Source organism: Lissotriton vulgaris, chromosome 9 (assembly GCF_964263255.1).
Source record: "Lissotriton vulgaris chromosome 9, aLisVul1.2, whole genome shotgun sequence".
Lineage (NCBI taxonomy): Eukaryota > Metazoa > Chordata > Amphibia > Caudata > Salamandridae > Lissotriton > Lissotriton vulgaris.
In genome coordinates this window covers 193,506,762-193,525,812 of record NC_141697.1, presented here as the reverse complement: position 1 = coordinate 193,525,812, position 19,051 = coordinate 193,506,762, and the positions used below count along the sequence as shown (strand labels likewise).

Genomic DNA, 19,051 nt, shown 5'->3' with positions numbered 1-19,051 from the left:
TTTGCGCTATATTAAAGTGCAAAAATAAATAAACGACACAGAAGCGTCTCCCAGCATTAGTGCACTCTCTTGTATTTTGTTTTTTAACTGGGAAACCTAGCATTTTGAAGGCACATGGGTTAGGTAAAACAGTAGTTTGTTTTCGCTGTAAAAGCAGAACTTAAGGGGTTTTGTTCGTTTTATGTTAGTTTTGGCACTTCAAACGTGTAGGTGGACTTTTAAGTAAGGGAGTGACGCCCTTAGCAGCACTCACTGACAGAACAGAGAGCTGGCCTCAAAGGTGCAGAATGGTGAAGTGATTGGTCTGACACTTCATGATCAAAAGTAATTTATTGTTCATTAGGAGCACATTAGCCCTTTCAGACAAAGGGAGTTACTCTGTGCAGCTGTCTGACTCTACCAGGAGACGATTATAGCACCTGTGACTTCCAGAGCCCGAATATTAATCAGATCTCGCAATTAGCCACAGAAATAAAACCCTTGACATCAAAAATTTTGCAACTCCCTAAAACTATAAAAATATTCATAAACTGTCAAAAATTGAGGCTTTGTATTTCATAAAACACTATACAAACACAGGGCACCTGATAGAAATCACGATGCTTGGACTTTTTTTCTTTTTAGAAGGCTAGCAGCTGTAAGGCATGTAAATACCCAGATGTGAGACCTGCGTGTCGGGCGGACAGACCTCACATAGGGGCTGATTTTCGCATAGTGCAGTGGCCCGATCTGAAACGTGAGGGCTGTGCTGTGCCAGATGCTCCGCACTGTTTTTCCTCATCATTACTAACTGATGGTAGAGGGTGTTCTTGGAATTACTCCAGACTTCCCAGAGACTGCTCTGTGTGGGTCGGACTCCTCCCAAACATTCCATTGGCCTTTGCGTGTGGCTTTCAATAATGAAAGCACGCAAATGGCCAAAGACAGGTGCATGTCCCGCCTTTCCTCTAATCGTTCACTCCCATGGCATTTGGGTCTCGGGAGCGAGCAGCGACACGCAGGCTGGCAGCTGGTTGTGGATCAGGTTACTAATTTAACATAGCGCGGTCGCTTTCACTTTCGAGGCCGTGCTTGTTATTAACATGCACCCGAGTCCATGAGGCTTCCCTGCCTTAATTAGTAGCCACACTATCAGCTGTGTGGCAGCTCCTGTAAGTGCTGGGCCTGTTGCTGAAAAGGGATGTGCAGCGAAGACGAGACTTATCTGTTTTGACTGAACATTTATAACCAAACAAACCTAATGGGATGAGCCTTAAAACACTTGAGTTGGAGCCATTCTTACACCTATCTCCACCTACAGAAGTTGGACCCCTTCAAAAAGCAGAGCAACAGCTCCAAATACAAGCTTTTTTCTTTTTGTGTTTTTCCACAAAATGCATGAAGCCTTGCTGCCTATTGAGAGTAGGTAATATATCCCCCCGCCCCATCATAATCCTAATCAGCCGTTGCTGTAAAATTGTAGCGGAAACCAGCCCCCGTTCAAATTTAGAATTAATTATAGGTAGTGTGGGTTGTCTGCCACTGAGTTGTTCGCTCTTTCACTCTCCCTTTCATGTAAAAGAGGACTGTCTGGCAACAGTAAACATCCAAATACAGGTGTTAATTGTATAAGATTTTGACCTGTGTGTAATTACATTTTTATAATATTGGTGATCATATAATCTAATTAAATATCAGAGTACAAAACAGCGGCTATGATTAGGATTGCTAGTTTTCCATATTTTGTCACAAAAAAAGTGTAAATTCTAAAATTGTTTAAGGCCGAGCTTGTAATTCATAGCCTGGCATGCCAAGGTTTAACGCTAGTAGTGTTTGCAGTTCTAGCTTTGAATCGGGGTTAACACATCTAGATTTGAATTGGTATTAGCACATCTAGCTTTGAATTGGGGTTAACACAAGGGTTGGGTTTGCCAATCGCACTCTGTGTGTTGGGATTACAAATGTGCAGCAGTTCACCAATTGTTTCCCACGTTGAGTCTCTTTTCTGCCAGTGTTCCATGCAGACTGCAGAGCCACACCATGAGCCCAATCCAAAACAGAAGGGTGCTCTGTGCTGACCTTGCCTTTACTCACAAGTCTCTTGTCTGCGGTCTTAGCCTGCAACAGTAGATGGTGAATATTTGGCCTTGCCCTTGTAACCTTCCACTTAGTGGTCCTTTTTGTAATTCTATGGCCCTTTTTGCAATTCTATGGGTGGGGGTAATCTGTGGGTGTGCGACAGTAAATCACTGCTAGTAACCTTGGTAATATTCCCATACAGCAGTTGCGTATGTAAATCTGTTGTGCACCTTTTAGACTTGGTGCCTCAGTGACATTGGATGAGTTATCTCCTATATTAAAATCACAGACAGCTGGATATCAAGGTTATGCAGAAACTTTACCAAACTTAAATATTGTGCCCTAAATATTAAATATGAAAACAATAAAGTTTCACTGATTTAGATGGCCTATTGATTTCAATGGGAACATATTGTTCTAGATAATATTTAGGACAGCATTGATGTCAGACAATATTCTAACAACTGCACACCCATTCAGGTTTGGTGTTTGTTGACGATGATGCACAAAATCTGTTGAAGATCTGGTACACGGATGGCGCAAGCAAGTTTTTCAATTAAACTCTGGAGAAGGGTGCCTGGTGAATAGAGGCGTGGGGGAGGAGGGATGCGACATATCTGAGATTGGAAGTACTTCACTACGTTTTTAGGTCTCGCGGAGATAACGCACATGCGTTCTCAGCAAGACTTATGTAAAGGGGCATTCAAAAATGCTCCCAAGCAGGCGGATTGCCTACAGTGCATGTGTGCAGGCGTGTGCACATCGAACACCATTTGGCAGCCTGTGAGCCTCTCTCTCCACACACACTTCAAAGGAATCTGCTCCCCCGTCCCCCTCCGCGCAATGCCCAGAGCTTGTGGTTTACACACAACACCCCAGCTGCATTTGATCCGGAATCCGCTCCCACGCCCCCCCTCCGCGCAATGCCAGAACTTGTTGTCCAGCAGATCACTGCAAGGCTTTATCAAACACCTTCTTATAACTGACATCCTCTGGTCTCAGGCAAGGAGAATAAACGTAAAATCTGTAGTGTGAGCAAACAGGCCACTGATCGGTTTACACTTTGTTGCAAGCACATACTTTAAGACATTTTCAATGTATGGTAATGTGAAGATATATTCTCGCGTTTTCTTGGTGAATTAAGGAAGTCTAATGAATAAGTCATCTTAGATAAAGGACCTCCTTAAATCTCTCTACACCCCTCTCCCTCCACCCCCCTCTCACCCTCACTCTCCATCGCCCTCACTATCTATTTATTGCCTTACTATCTATCTATCGCCCGCCCTCTATCTAGCGATCGACCTCTATCTAGCGATCGCCCTCCATCTATCTATCTATCTATCTATCTATCTATCGCACCAACACAGCATCACTCAGGGGCACCACAACATCACTATGCGCTACCACAGCATCACTGAACGCCACAGCATTACTCGTCGCCACCACAGCATCAATCTGTGCAACCATTCAACAACTGGTTCAAATATGTTCTCTCAATATTTCAAGCTTTATTACAAATGTCACAAAAAGATGTTAATATTTCACTTCTGTTCTTGGATTTTCGTCACAATAAAATACACTGAACATAATTTTCACAAAAATTATTTTCAAAAGTTTAAGCTATTGCCATTATAAATTACAATAACTTTTAAGTATTAATTATTTAAAAAAAATAAAAGCCAGTTATTTGTAATATCAATACATCTAAGTCACGTAAATACAACACATATTGCATTACAAATGCTATAGGTGTCACATTTGCGAAAGTTATAACTATTGGCATTGAAAATGACAAAGCTTTTAATTAAGCTATTTTCAAAACCAACACATAAATACAAAATTTGTCATTTACAATACCAATAGCTTAAACTTTCCTAATGCACGACCTATTGCATTGCAAATGCTTGTTTCATTGCCTGTTCAAAACTCTAATGATGCAGTCGCACACAGAATGTTATATTACTGTTGACTTGCATAGAGGCACTTGCCTTTCTGTCGGTGTATTAAAAATACTTGGAACGTGTCCATAAATGTTTCCTAAGACATATATTCCTGAATCAAAGTGCATGACCCATTGTGTAATACTTGTATTGCTCTCCAATACCTGGTGGCACAGCACCCAGGATAATAAGCTGCATGGCTAAACATTTAGAAGACCCCAAATGCGAGACAAATTGGCTATGCTAATGCTTGTTGTCTTTAGGCAGCAGCCATAATGTTGGCCTAGCTCAGGAGTGGGACCTACTCAACTAGTGAGACTTGTGTAGGGGTGCTTAGACTTCAAGTAATGAAGATTGTCAATTGCCACCCTCCCAATACCCCCCCCCCCACCCATCTTTACTAATGCTAGGTTGAAACTAAGGCTGTTGGATCAGCAAAAAAACTGGAGCAAAATGTTTGCTCAGGTTATTTAATTCAATAAACATCTTTGCTGAAACTGCTACTTTAAAGCTGTAAACCTAATTTGCCATGCTTGCCAACTCATTCGCATGTGAAACCTTTGTGATTTTGCAGTACCAACCTTTTTTTACCCACTCTGCAAGATAGTGCATTCATTATGCAAACATGCCACATTACTTCCTCTTGTGAATCACAAGCTATTAATTACAGATCTGAACGGGTGCAATTAATTTGGGTTCCTAAAAGAGGCCTGTTTGTTGGGCCACATGTCTGCTGAGAAGTGTTGGCCAACCAGATCATGCAAAACCTACACTCCTGTAAGAAAAAGTGGGATTTCAAACCATTATTCTGGGCCGAGCATGACATCAGAAAATTGCTGGTGCCTGGAAAATTGTAACAGTTCAACCCAAAAACAGATGCATTTAAGAAAGTGCATGCACTTATGCAGAGTTGCATAACTGGCACCTGGGATGGTGTGTTCTGCAAGTCTTTTCACACGTTTAAAATGATGCCATGTGGCACTGGATAATTAATAAAGTGATAGCCCCCAAAACGTCAAACCTGTTGTCTCAAAGACAAGGAACATTAGTGAATGAGATGGTCGTTTTATGAGATATATAGTAATCTCAGCACTTGCTCATCAGAATGCTGCAGTTTCACATCATGGTCAGGTTATGTGGCTATCGAGCAGGTCAATAGCCGAGATGTGGCCTCAATCACCAGTGCCAAAGTGTTGTCTCATGTACAATTTCCTCATGTGAAAGGGTGGTTAATGTACCTCCGGACAGATCAAAAGCTATCAGAATACTCAAGATAAATCTTCGATGCATCCACCACAGTTTAAATGTGTATTTTACTTTTTTTATAAATAAGCAGCTTGTGGCCAACAGCCACTTCAAAGCGATGGCGAGTTTAGAAAATGCAATCCCCATCCCAATTGATTCACACTATAAGTAAAAAAAATTATCAGTTTACTATTTATTACTAAATACTACCATAGGTGGGATTTAACTGCTCTCATGGGGGCCAAATGCTGATGGATTAACAGGCTTTTCTTTTTTTTCCTAAATGTTAATAAGCTTGTTTGGTCCCCAACCTATAATGGCAGAGCCTTCCTATGCTCGACTCCCAACATCCAAATTGATCCGCCTCCTTCTGTCTTAGATTTACTTCCGCCTCCTACTGTCTTAGATTTACTTCTGTCCAGTACAAGCAGGCTGACCTTGCAAGATCTCAGATTGCTGCTGCATAGACAATTTAGGAACAGAGACTAAGTACTCTGGCCCACACCCGAGTTGCTGTAAAGACAGTGCAGAGAAAAACGTTTTTCTCTCTGCTGTTCTGAGCCAGTGCAAGTCCAGGTTCGATTCTTGGCATTGGCTCAACATCCTGTGATTCTGGACAAATCATTAAATCTCCCACTAAAGGAATAGGTCCTTAACTGGTGCTCCTGAAAAGCGCTGGTGTTCATGATTAAATGGAAAGGTGCAGAGTCCCGGAAACCACTAGCTCAAATTAATCACTGTTTGTTGCACACTTGGTGAATGGTGGAGTTTATTTGGATTCCCTGCACCTGCAGTAGAAGATAGCATCTTTCTTCTGCAAAGCTTTTGCTACCAGGACGTCTTCTCCATAACGTGTTTTTTACATTTTTGGTTCGGGAGGGGGGATGCAACTAATTGTTTTACTCAGTGTAGGATTTTCCTTTTCTGAGTAAAGTCACTCGAGTACCCTATTTCTGTGGTGGCGTTTGTTCTCTATGAAAGTAGAACAGATGGGGTGGTCATTCAAAGCTTCCATTATCACCTGGACCATTCTGTGACAAAGAAATCTTACTTGCTTGCATGCACAAGGTACTGGTCTACAAAGCGAGGAGCCTTCGACCCGATAAAAGCCTTGCTAACTGTTGATTTGGTGAGTAGAACTCTTGATAGACGTACATGGCCCTTGACATATTCCTGTTGCCAGATGGCCAGGAAAAGAAGACAAAAGAACGCATCATCTGGGTCAATGTACTGCATCACTACCTTTCTTACAAAAGCCTAACCTATCCCACAGTTAGAGAATGCATGCCATGCCTTTTCACAATGTCATAAGACTCAATAGCAACGTCCCTTCATGTCACTGAGTGGGGTTAGGTCTATTAGCTGCACATAACTGGTTAGAGGCGGCAGACCCGAGAGCAGAGGACGGCCCGGGACCAGGGTTCGAATCCCGGCGCGGCAGGTTTCTGGACCAGGGTCAGCGGACTCGATAATTCTCTCGCCTCGGTGCCCACTCTGATCAGCGATCACACTCGGCAACTCTGGGCATTAGCTTGCCTCATCTTCACTAACGGCCCCACCAGACCGCCGGGGATGCCTGGTCTCACCCTGGAGATACCCATCAAGGGACCATCTCTCAGGGAAGCCAGGAAGGGTTTTGCAGCGGTCGAAGCGCCTTGGGACCCTCCGGGTAAGTAGTGCGCTATATAATTGCCTATACATTTACATACATACATACATAGTGAAGTGATTCCGGCATCATGTGAACTAAGCTTCCTAGCCCAAGTTGCCAATGTACTTCAGAACCTCATGACATTGGAAGGTAGATGGATAGGATGTTAGAACTCTGCTGTTGCAGGTCTTAATATCAGTGACAAAACAATCCAGACTACGTTTACCTATTTTCAACCTATATTGACATTGTAGGTTTCCCTCACAAGGTCTAGCATTTCATTTCTTGGTTATGTTGTCTCGCTAGGTGGATCTGGAAAGGTCTTAATTTGGGTCCACTTATGGATACATTGCTGTAAATAAAGTACATTGTCGTGTTTGGTTAATAAAGCATTTCTTTGTATTATTTATATTTGTAATTTTTGTTTTTATTGATCGTTTTTCTATTCCGACTTTTACTCTGCAAATTGTGTGTATTGCCTATAGTGCACTTTTCCTTGGTGGCAGTCTTTATTCAGACTAACAGCGTCATATGGGGCAACAATTCATGTAAGCCACTCCCACAACTCAGCATTCTGCGGGTCTCGAAGCAGTCACAGGTTTAGCCTCCCTATGCTAGCTTTATTTCCAGAGGTGCAGCGCCTTCTGTGCAACCATCCTGCATGGAGTGTTAGACTACTGACTGACCCCGCATCCACCAACCTCTTCCCCCGATGCCCTCTTCTTCTAGCTGTCTGCTCCGAATTGCGCATCAAGCAGCTGCTGCTCATCCAGGATACGGCTTCCTTTATTCCTTCCTGGAAGTTTTGTCTGGTGGTGATGGGGTCCTTGGTGAGGGAGAGGATGAGCTGGGTGTCATCGTCGTAGGATACTATGCTGATTCCGAGCTGTCCAACGATGGTGGCAATGACGACCATGTAGATGTTGAAGAGCGTAGGGCAGAGCGATGATCCTTGGGGCACTCCGCAGATGATCTCTGTGGGTTCAGAAAGGAAGGGTGGAAGCCTGATTCTTTGGGCTCCGCCGGTGAGGAAGGAGCAGAGCCAGCCGAGGGTTGGTCCCTGTATGCTGGCGTGTGCAGTCTGGCAGTGAGTGCATGGCGGGAGACAGTGTAGAAGGCTGCACAGAGGTCGAGTAGGAACAGGGCCACGGTGTCTCCTTGGTCGAGGAGGGTGTGGATGTAGTCTGTAGCGGCGAGTAGAGCAGTCTCAGTGCTGTGGTTGCTGCAGAATCCGGATTGGGTGGGGTCGAGGATCGAGTTTTCTTTTGATGAATTTCGTTAGTTGGGCGTTGACAGTCTTCTCTGTGACTTTGGCCACGAAGTGGAGGCAGTAGATGGGTCGGTAGTTATTGATCTCTGTAGGGGATCACTGACATAATATCGAATACACAAATATAGAATTACCAAACTATCGAAGAAAAAATATAGAAAGCAAAAATATCGAATTCCTATCTACAAAACAGGCAAGTACAAAAATATTGAATCAAAAATATCATTTAAAAAAAAATATAGTTAGTCAAAATATAGATTTTTTTTTAAATGTCTTAAAGGTAATTTAAAATTAATGAAATAATAAATATAACATTTACTATTACCACTCCAGTGAGTGCAACAGTAGGGAAAGCGTTGGATAGCGTAGGGGTAAAAATTACTATTCCCACTCCAGAGAGTGCAATACTAGGGAAAGCGTTGGATAGCGTAGGGGTAAAAATTACTATTCCCACTCCGAAGAGTGCAACAGTAGGGAAAGCGTTGGATAGTGTGGGGGTAAAAATAACTATTCAATATTAAATTACTTACCTTCAATTCGATATTTTTCACCACTATATTCTGTCCATTCGATATTTTGTCCATTCTATATTTTGACTTTGATATTTTGGTAATATCTATATTTTGAATTCGATATTTTGTCTTGTTACCCTCTGTAGGATCTGCTGAGAGCTTCTTGAGTAGGGGCTTGACTTCTGCGCGTTGCCAGTCAGCGAAAGTTTCAGTTTCGAAGGTGGTGTTGATGGTGCATCGTAGTTACGGTGCGATGGCGGCACTCTGTGAAAGATGTGCGAGGGCCAGGGGTCCGTGGGGGATCCCCAAGTGGATGCCTTTCATGGTCGCTGCGGTGTCTTCAGCGGTGACTGGGGCCCAGGAGGAGATGGTGGGCTGGCTGGCATTGCTGGACGGGGGAGTGGTTTCGGAGTGCGGTATCTGGCCGCTGAAGTTGTCCTAGAGGCCCTTGATTTTCAGATGGAAGTAGGATCCAAGCTTGTTGACGAGGTCCTGGAAATGGGTGATGTCTGTGGTTTCACTGGGGGGTGAAATCCTGGATGATGCTGAAGATTTCCTTTGAGTTGCTGGAGTTGGCGCGGATTTTGTTCTAGATGAAGGTCCTTTTCGTGGATTTGATGCGTTGGTGGTATTCTGTCATGGCGTTCTTGTAGGTGGTGTTGTCTTCAGAGGATTTGCTGTTTCTCCAGTTCTTCTCGAGACGTTTGCAGGTGCGTCTGGAATCTTAAAAGGTGGGGGGTGAACCAGGTGGTCTTTCTGGGCACTATCTGTCGGGGTTACATAGCGCTGCGAGCTCGTCTGCGCAGCTGGTTATCCATCTGCAACGTTCTTTGGCCTAGAGAATGGCGTTGGTCGAGGTGGAGGGGCATCACAGTTGAGTGTGGAGTTGAGCTGCTCCTCGGTGACCTTGCTCCAGTTCCTTCGCGGGGTGGGGTGCTGGTTTGGGGGCTGTGGGTTTGTCTATGTGGAAGTGAACACAGTGGTGGTCCATCCAGGGGTTTGGTGGAGTGGCAGAAGTGGATGTCGTTCCCTCCTGCGAAGATGGGGTTGAGGGTGTGTCCTGTCTTTTGGGTGAGGGTGATGACAAGTTGTTTCAGTCCGAGGTTGGCGAGGTTCTCCAGGAGGGTGGCGGAATTAGGGTTGCTGAGGTGGAAGTTGAGGTCTCCGATGAGTATGTAGTACAAGGAGGCCGACGATGGTAGTGGTGAACGCATTTCTAAGTCCGGAAAGTCTGTAGGCGAGCGTGCCTCGTAGGGTCATTCTGGGTCTGGTCTGGATATGGAAGTGGGCAGGCTGACGATGGAGGTGGGGAGTCGGAGGGAGCTCTTGTGTGCAATGGCAAGTCCTCCTCTTGGGCGGTCCTTCCTCTGGATCTTGTATCCATCAGGGATGGCGGTGGCAGTGGCGATGTCGGGGGTGGAGTTAGTACAAGTTTCTGTGAAGAAGGCGACGTCTGGCGAGAGGGTGTCAAGGAGGTCTCAGATCTCTTCAGCATGTCTGTGCAGGGAGCGCATGTTGAGAAGGATGCACCTCAGGGCCACATAAGAATGCTTCATATTAAACTTATTCCCTTGGAGACTTAAGGCTGTTTCAAAAGATTCAGGTTGAGGGGGCCGCTTGTTGGCAAAATAGCTAACTTAAGTGTAGGTTGTGGTCTTCTAATCATTTCGGAATAACTGTTCGAGCAATGATGACATGGAACCTGAAGAGACAGGTGAATATGGGTTTAAAAGAGACAATAAGAGATAGCAGTGCACTCAATAGTCATGGTAAAAGCCCCTTCTGTTTATCTAGTCTAGGTTGTTTGTAGTCTTGGACTTGTATTTCAGGTTTTAGAATAGAATACAATTCCCAGAATGCTACGCAAAGACCTGGAACCGGAGGACCTACTAACGAATGGGCTTGGGATAAGCCTATTCCTTTCAATGATTTGGTGGGTAAACATTCCCACCTCTGCGAAGTTTGGACGCCGTAAATGATATATCCTGCATATTTTTGAACATATTTAACTGGATTCAAAGCTATTGCGGGTACTGCACATTGATCATATTTAGTTCTATTTCCCTGTTGGTTATGAGAGTAATCTGACTCAATTCAAAAGATTTGAAGTACAGCCAATGACATTTACAGCTGCCTATGGAAGGTAGACAGACGATCGTCCATGCGTCCCTGCAACGTGCAGACTGCTCCGAGGTGAGTCTGTGAAGGTGTGCCAAAACAGTGGTGTGTACAAGAGGTAGAAGGCATGAATCGGCCCTATCTGGACCCACCGTTGCTTTATGTCACCGCACCGGATACTTTTTCACCGCGTTGTCCTACTACGGCTCACCTTTGCAGTTGAACCCCGATGGGTTGTGATAATCCAAAGCCTGGAGCTTTCGGCGAAACATGATCGTACATAAGCAACCGGTTTACTGGAATCACCGGCCGCACACGCTGACAACGTAGAGCTTGGTGGTTTGACACACGTTGGAGGCTCAGTGCCTCTACACAGAAAGAAAGCTTGGACACACAATCACTAAAGAACCCGACTATGTAGTAACACGGCGGCCATTTTAAAACGGCGTATACTCCACTTATTCGAAAAGAGAGTGGGCGCTAAAACGATCAGTTTTGCGTTAAATATCTCACATTTCATTCATAATCTTATTAGTTTGCAATATCATTAGTTTAGGTTCAGATCTTAATTTATTTTCCGAATAATACTAAACTACTTGATTCATAACATTATTTCAATTTTCATTACACAGTTCTTTTCTATATATTATATTTGGACCAATTTTGGGGATGACAGTTTAAAACCTCGAAAGATACGCTTATATTTATCATAAGACCTTCAGATTTCTGCCAACCGTGATACGTTTACCAAGGAACAATTCAACGCGGTGTACACTTTCTATTTCCATATCCGTAAACTACGTTGCTTCCCAGAGCTACCCAATCATAGCCTTCGGGTGGCTCCAATCAGCATTTAGGACAGACGCCAATTTAACGTGATGGACTGGATTTAAAAAGGGGTTGTCTGATTTCTTTCGGGTAGGAATAAATTATTGGTGAGCTACGCAGGCAATGATTGTTTGCACTAATAGTGGGGCGCAGTACCTTAGTGACCACAGCCAGCTACGTTTTTCTCATTTACTCGCTTTGAACAAATGGATACTTTTCGGTAGCAAGAAGACGAAGAATATTAACGTTCGTATGTCTAACGCGCCCGATGGTTCCATCCTATTTATTTATTTTTGCGATGTTATATAGCCCAAAGGCATCAGAGCGATTTACAGCAGTACCATGATTCAAGGGTACATACAGCAAATTACAGTTACAATAATTGCGTTCAGACATATTGACTCGGTAGCTGCCACCCAGGGCAAATGCAGACGTTGGTCAAGGGACAGACACTATTCAAGCATTTGCGGGGAATGAGATTTTGATATCAATTTATGATTATGATCAAATTAATAATTTATCTCATTCGTCAACTTCGGACCGATTTGTATCTGTCATTGAGTAAAAGACAACCCCGAATAGGTTAGACAAACCCCATTAACTGACGCCACTCTGAAGAACCACTTACAACTGATAAAGTTTAAAAGTTTTATAGGAAGTAATTTTGAATGCAATACAATCCACTCAGGATAAAATCTCAAAGTATACAAAATACAAAATCAATTACAATATCAGCCGCTTAAGCTTCGGTGTGAAGTGGTTCTTTCTGCGTCATCTGCAGTAAGATAAAAAATATCATCAAGTTAATCTGTCCCTACTCTATGCTATGTGACAACCCTACTTCGCAAGTTTCTTCCCTAAAAAGGTGTCAGCAGTTTGACTTCCAAAGAAGTTCAAACTCTCTTAGCCTCTAAAGGAAATCTTAAGTTTCAGAAGCAGTACCCTACCTGCCTACCCATCCGCTCTCTAAGGGTCCTCGGCCTACTGCTCCCTTGCGCTTCTGATCTCTCAGCGCATCTGCTCAAGGCATCTACCTTTCGCCCTTGCTCTGAGCAATTCGTCTCGCTGTTCCTAATCTCCCAATTGCTGCTCCTCATTGCTAATGGTTCTGCTCTCCTCCCCGGGGTGCTGTCCCTAAATACACAATCACAGTGTGGGTGGAACGCCCCTTGACGCCCACCACGGACTTTCCCCGATGATGTCAACTTCCTGCTTCTTCCATTGGTCCACTCCTTGCGTCGTTCGTTAAGTTGACCTTCTTCTTTAGATGTCATCTTCATCATCTCATCGTCGACTTTTATTGATTCTTTCAGATCAGGTATCATACAAATTTAGACAAGGCCTTAACTCTATGTCTCTTAACTTGACCCTGCTAGGTCCTGTGAATGGTCTTGTCAAAACATAGTCTACATTCAAAGTGTTGCTCCTCACGTTCGAGCAATAAGCTTCGTCCGGCATTGTCACCTTAAATCTAACAAGTGCTAGACTTCTCGGCTCTCATGTCCACTTCAAGCTATTTACGACTTTCACAAGCCCTCTAAATTACATTCATTTGACTATGCTCCTTCGAACTCTTGAACAGTTAGGTTACAAACACAAATGACCTAAACTCTTCCAGCATTCCTACAGAAACCTTCTACACAGTACAACCTTTGGCATACATTTATATATCCGTATTTTTAGCAAAAGCCTTAGTTATACTTAAATACATTTTACATCAACTATATGAAATACATTGAATACGACTGCATAGAATATAGCTTATGCATTTTCCTTGGTTACATCTTTATGTGAGGTCTCTTATATATTTATCCACGTTTCTCCGTTTACGTCTTTCCACGTTACATTTCTCGCCGCTTCTCCAATTTAAGGTTACACACGTACATGAATTCTACTGTGCACGTTCGATATTTCCTAAGCATTTCTACACATTTCTATATATATATATCCATCATGTATACGGGTCTTCTAAATCTAATGCATTTTAACGTGTGAATACATTTACATTTCCTATACCATGTTATCACATTCATTGGCTTTTATGCTATAATCGCCAACTTTACATTTCGATGTGCGTTTCATTCCTACGTTTATAACATATACGTCTAGATATGGTTACTATATACTTTGTATTCAAATTGCGCTCTCTCAGTTCCCCCCTTTGATGACTTTTAGGAGTCATCACTAAAAGCAATTTGAATATCTCTTATACCGAACTAGTTACATCAGTTCCTCTTTTCATCGATTCAAGTGTTCTCAGACTTTTATACTGTTGATCTTGTAGAACAGCTAGTCTCCTTTCTTGGTCTCTCATCGATCTTTGTAACTGGTTCGACCTATACCATTTATACAATTTTACTAATCCTAATAATGTAATTATACAAATTAATACTATTAATACAGGCTTTAAAATATACCAAACTATATTTTGGCCTAGATTAGCAAACCAACTTCCAACTTTTCCCACTCCATTTCCTACTTTTTCCCAAACATTTATTTTTGATAAATCTTCAATTTCTTGATGAATCTGTGTAATGTTCTGTATGACTTTCTCAAGTGGTTTTGAATTATCAGGAATATATGTACAACATTCCTGAACCTTCAAAGCTTTACAAACTCCGCCTTCTTTTGCTAATATCACATCTAAAGCAAGTCTGTTCTGTAAAACCATTGCTCTAATCGACTGCATCTCACCCTCTACTAACATTAATGATCTTGCAGTGCTGGCAGACAATCTATCCACGACTGTCGCTAACCTTCTAATCTTAACATCGTTAAGAATCAAACCTAACAATGGAAACATCGCTCCAAATACATCTCCTACTACTTCTGCATCACCTACTTCCCTTTTCGTTCTCCTCGAAGCCTTTCCTTCCATGATTGCTAAATCCTTTGCATGATATATTTTGGGGAAAACAATTGCCAAGTAACACGAACCATACCAATTGTCTGGAAGTTTTACATAGGCATTTCTCCCACATACAAAATACACATTCGGAATAGCTTGCATCCCTTTCATGAAATCCTTTGTGTAGTACTCTAGTCTAAAAGAGTGCTCGCAACTAACTTCACCTACAAATTCACTCTCATAATACGTTTTGCTTCGAGTTAAACATAACTTTCCTTTCTGTGTTCTATCCAATGCTATTGGACCATTGCTACCTTTCCTTTTATGTGCCTTCTCTTCTTCTGTCCAATCTATTTTCCATTGTCCTGACATTTTTAGAATCTTCTGCCGTCTGCATCGATCATCTACTTGTGCTATAAACCGCTTCTCTACCTCTGACACTTTACAAGTCAGATTATTTCTACGTGCATATGATGTATCTAATGTGTCCCAAGGAAGAAAGAATTTAGCTAGTCTATCTTCCTTTTTGTAGTAGTCCCACTTATTCATTTGCTTATAATTCGGAACTTCGGGCAGTACCGAATCATAATTTGAAAAGTAGTACTCAAATCCTTCTCTACCATAAAATATACTAAGCAGTAAACTACATGTTATCCCATAAGTCAATGGGAGATGGTGATATCTAATGCCTTCGTCTACAGAAGCCGGCAATTGCATACAAACGTAGCAATCCTTGGCCTCCATGGCATCGATATATTCATACAATAATTTGGCATATGCATTTGACCTAAAGTTTCCCTGAGACTCGTCTATGTGTAATCTACGAGCTTCATCTGTAAGTAACGCCTTTTCACGTGTAACAGTGCTCTCCTCCTTCTTTCCCACAAGAGCAGGTTTCAAAGTCGTTACAATTTTTACATTTGCTATTCTTTTATCATTCTCATGTCCTGTCATGTAAGATATCGTTACTACTATGATTATGAGAAATATCACTATTGCTATAAGTGTACCTACTATACATCTAGCTTTTCTGTTTGGGTTCCGTTCTCCATGTTATCAAAACAGCGTACCTCGTTCTCTAGCGAAAGGTCTCTTTCCAGTCTTTGGTTGCTTGTTTGCTTTCACGGTTTTTAAAGTGCTTTTTATCAACAGGTATCTTTTTCACCACAATGTCTTTTTCCCTTCTTAGCAGCAGACAATCCTAGCCCTTCTCCGTCCTCTAAATGTAATCCCTAATTTTATTCTTCTTTCCACTCGGTGCTAGGTTATCTTCTTCTTTATAACATACATACAAAAGTCTTTTATGCATCAACAATTATTTTCGGACCTGCAGCTTTCACAACAATAATTAACAGTTCAAAGCGAATAACTTTTTCTTCTTCTTCTGTCATTTGCTGACCAACTGTTGGAAATTGTAATCTCTTTAGCACTAGATCTTGAATTTTACTCAAACGTGGGGGTATGGGAAGTGTGAAAGTCAGTAACCCCTCAGTCTCGAGTCCAGGCGCCAACATCCATATCTCCACTGCCACAAATGGATCGAGATTGATTACTTTCACACTCTTCACTCTCCCAGATTTCTGTCCCCAATACATCTGCTAGATAAGTCCACTCTGGGGTGGCGTACCTTCTGCAGGGCACGCGTACCCTTCTCGATCTTCGTGGACTCTCAGTTCCTGAATCTGTCGTCTCGTCCTCCTGATCCGATTCTTCAGCGATCGGGGCAAGAGTTCTTTCCTTTTTCCTTTCCGAACTTGGCCTTTTCCTTCTCTCCGGCCAACTGGCTTCGTTGCTTTCCGTCTTTCCGCTCCTTGTTCCAGGACCCGTCTCTTGGTCACTCTCAATTTGTTCGATATCTGTGTCGGACTCCCAATTACTTTCTTCTCCTGAGGCGGCTTCGGTCCCACTAGTGTCCTGACCTTCGTCGCCCTGTTCCAACACAGTTTCAGCTTCTTCGATCACCTCCACAGCTTGGCTTTCCCCCTCTATGGCTTCTCCGCTTCCCGTCGGATTCTCATCCGAGAGAGGAGCTGTGTCTTCTGGAGGTGTTGGCACTCTTCGGGTGTGTGAGGCATGTATCCAGTTTGGCAGACCTCCACACTTCACTGCGGTATTCGTTACAAGTATGACTTGAAACGGTCCTCTCCAACGCACGTCTAAGCAGTTCTTCCTGACATGTTTCTTCACCAGGACCCAGTCTCCTGGACTCAGGTCATGGCACAAGTCTTGTACTGATGGAACCTCTGCAGCCTGGACCTGAAGGGACACAGAATTAACGGCATCAGATAGTCCCTTGCAGTAGTCCAAGATCAAATCGTCTGTGATGTTCACTAGCGCTGCAGTCGGAACCGATGGCAATCTCATAGCTCTCCCCATTAGCACTTCATGTGGAGAGAGACCTGTTCTTCTATCAGGTGTGCTACGTATGCTCATAAGAACTACTGGAAGTGCGTCTGGCCAACTCAGGGATGTCGATGAACAAACTTTAGCCAGTCTGGACTTGATAGTACTGTTAATTTGCTCTACGATCCCTGAAGCTTCTGGTCGATAGCTGCAGTGTAGCTTCTGATCGATATTTAAAGCTGAACACAGCATCTTCACCACTTTGCTATTGAAATGAGTTCCTCTGTCCGATTCCAAAGAGGATGGCACCCCAAATCTCGGTATCAACTCTCTAAGTAACAATTTTGCTACTGTAAGTGTATCGCACCTACGTGTAGGGTAAGCCTCAACCCATCTAGGAAATATGCAAACAATCACTAGCACGTATCTGAGTCTATTGCATTTAGGCATTTCAATAAAATCAAGCTGCATCCTATTGAAAGGCCCCCCAGACCTCCCAATGTGACTCAATGTAACTGGTGTTCTCTTTCCTACGTTTAGTTGCTGACAGATCGTGCATCGCTGACACACTGCTTCTGCCGCTACTCTAAATTTAGGGTTAAACCACGTTTGTCTGAATACTCTCACCATAGCATCTCTTCCTATGTGTGCTGATCCATGCAATTTCCTTGCCATTGGACTAATGAGTTCATTTGGTAATACTGCCCTTCCGTCGGCAGACACCCAGAAATTCATCTCACTTTTTCCGCACCCTGCTGTTTCCCAGCCCTTTTTCTCATTATCTGGTGCATTTTCCTGTACTGCTCTCAATTCATCCCACGTATCTACAGTGTCTAACAACATGGTCAGTTCAGTCATTTCCTGGATTCCCCCCACTTTTGCATCAGTGTGAGAATATCCCTGCTCTGCGCAGTAACGCGCTACCTCATCTGCATATTTATTTCCTAGTGATACAAAATCCGTATTTTTGGTATGTGCTACACATTTGACCACAGCTATGGCCATAGGTTTTTGCAAAGCCTCTAACAGTAGTTTCACGAATTCTCCATTCCTAATAGGAGAACCCGAGGAGGTCATATAACCTCTTTGAGACCACAACTGCCCGTAATCATGAACTACGCCAAATCCATACTGACTATCGGTGTATATGGTGACTCGAAGTCTATCGCCTGCTAAGCAAGCACGAGTCAAAGCCACAATTTCAGCTACCTGTGCGGAGTGTACTCCTTCCAGGCAAGCGGCTTCTATAACTCTGGTAATCGTGCATACTGCATAAGCTGCTCTCAGCTGACCGACATCGCTTCTTACGCATGAACCATCGACGAAGAAAATTTCGTCTGGGTCTGTCAATGGCTCATCTACGATATCGGGTCTTGGTTTGGTACATAGTTCAGTCACATCGAGGCAGTCATGTTCTGTACAATTTTCGTCATCCACTTCATTCGGAAGTGGCATCAAGGTTGCAGGATTCAAGACAGAGCATCTCTTGAGGGTCACATTCTCGGCAGCCAGTATGACCTGCTCGTAGCGTGTGAGCCTGCTATTCGTCAGATGCTGAGTCTTAGTCCTGGTCATTAACAGTTCTACAGAATGTGGTACATACACTTCTAACTGATGACCCATAACTACGCTTTCAGATCGTTCAATGCTGACACCCGTTGCAGCTACGGATTTGAGACATCCGGGCAACGCTGCGGCTACTGGATCTAATGTAGCCGAAAAGTACGCCACTGGCCTGCGCGCATCTCCATGGACCTGTGCTAATACCGCTAAAGCGCATCCCTCTCTCTCGCAGCAGTAAAGCAAAAAAGGTTTGGTGTAATCGGGCATTCCTAAAGCCGGGGCACGACATAAGTCCTCCCTCAGCTGCAAAAACGCCATTAAACAATCTTTGTCCCATGGTACCGGATCACTTACTCCTTTGTGCGTCAGTTGTAATAACGGTTTGGCCTTCAGTGAAAAGTTTGCTATCCACTGTCGACAATAACCAACCATGCCTAGAAACATCCTGACTTCTCTTTGTGTCGTAGGCGCGTTCATTTTCATAATCGCCTCTATTCTGTCTGGAGACACCTTCCGCTTTCCCTTTTCAATCCTATGGCCCAAGTATTGCACCTCAGTCTTACAATATTGCAATTTACTTGGAGACACCTTGTGTCCGTTCTCGGCCAAGTGATTTAACAAGGTGATGGTGTCTTCTCTGCAAGCTTCCTCAGTTTCTGACGCAACGAGGAGGTC

General features: G+C 43.3%; 1 protein-coding gene across 1 annotated transcript in view; it reads right to left on the bottom strand.

Moving 5' to 3' along the window:
* RTRAF (RNA transcription, translation and transport factor) overlaps nt 1-11,228 on the bottom strand; it is a 115,041-nt gene extending 103,813 nt beyond the window's left edge. Inside the window, exon 1 of the mRNA XM_086937329.1 lies at nt 11,006-11,228. Coding sequence (XP_086793455.1) covers nt 11,006-11,066 — 61 coding nt within the window. The 5' untranslated portion in view covers nt 11,067-11,228. The remainder of the gene's footprint in view (nt 1-11,005) is intronic.
* Nucleotides 11,229-19,051: the final 7,823 nt, after the last annotated feature.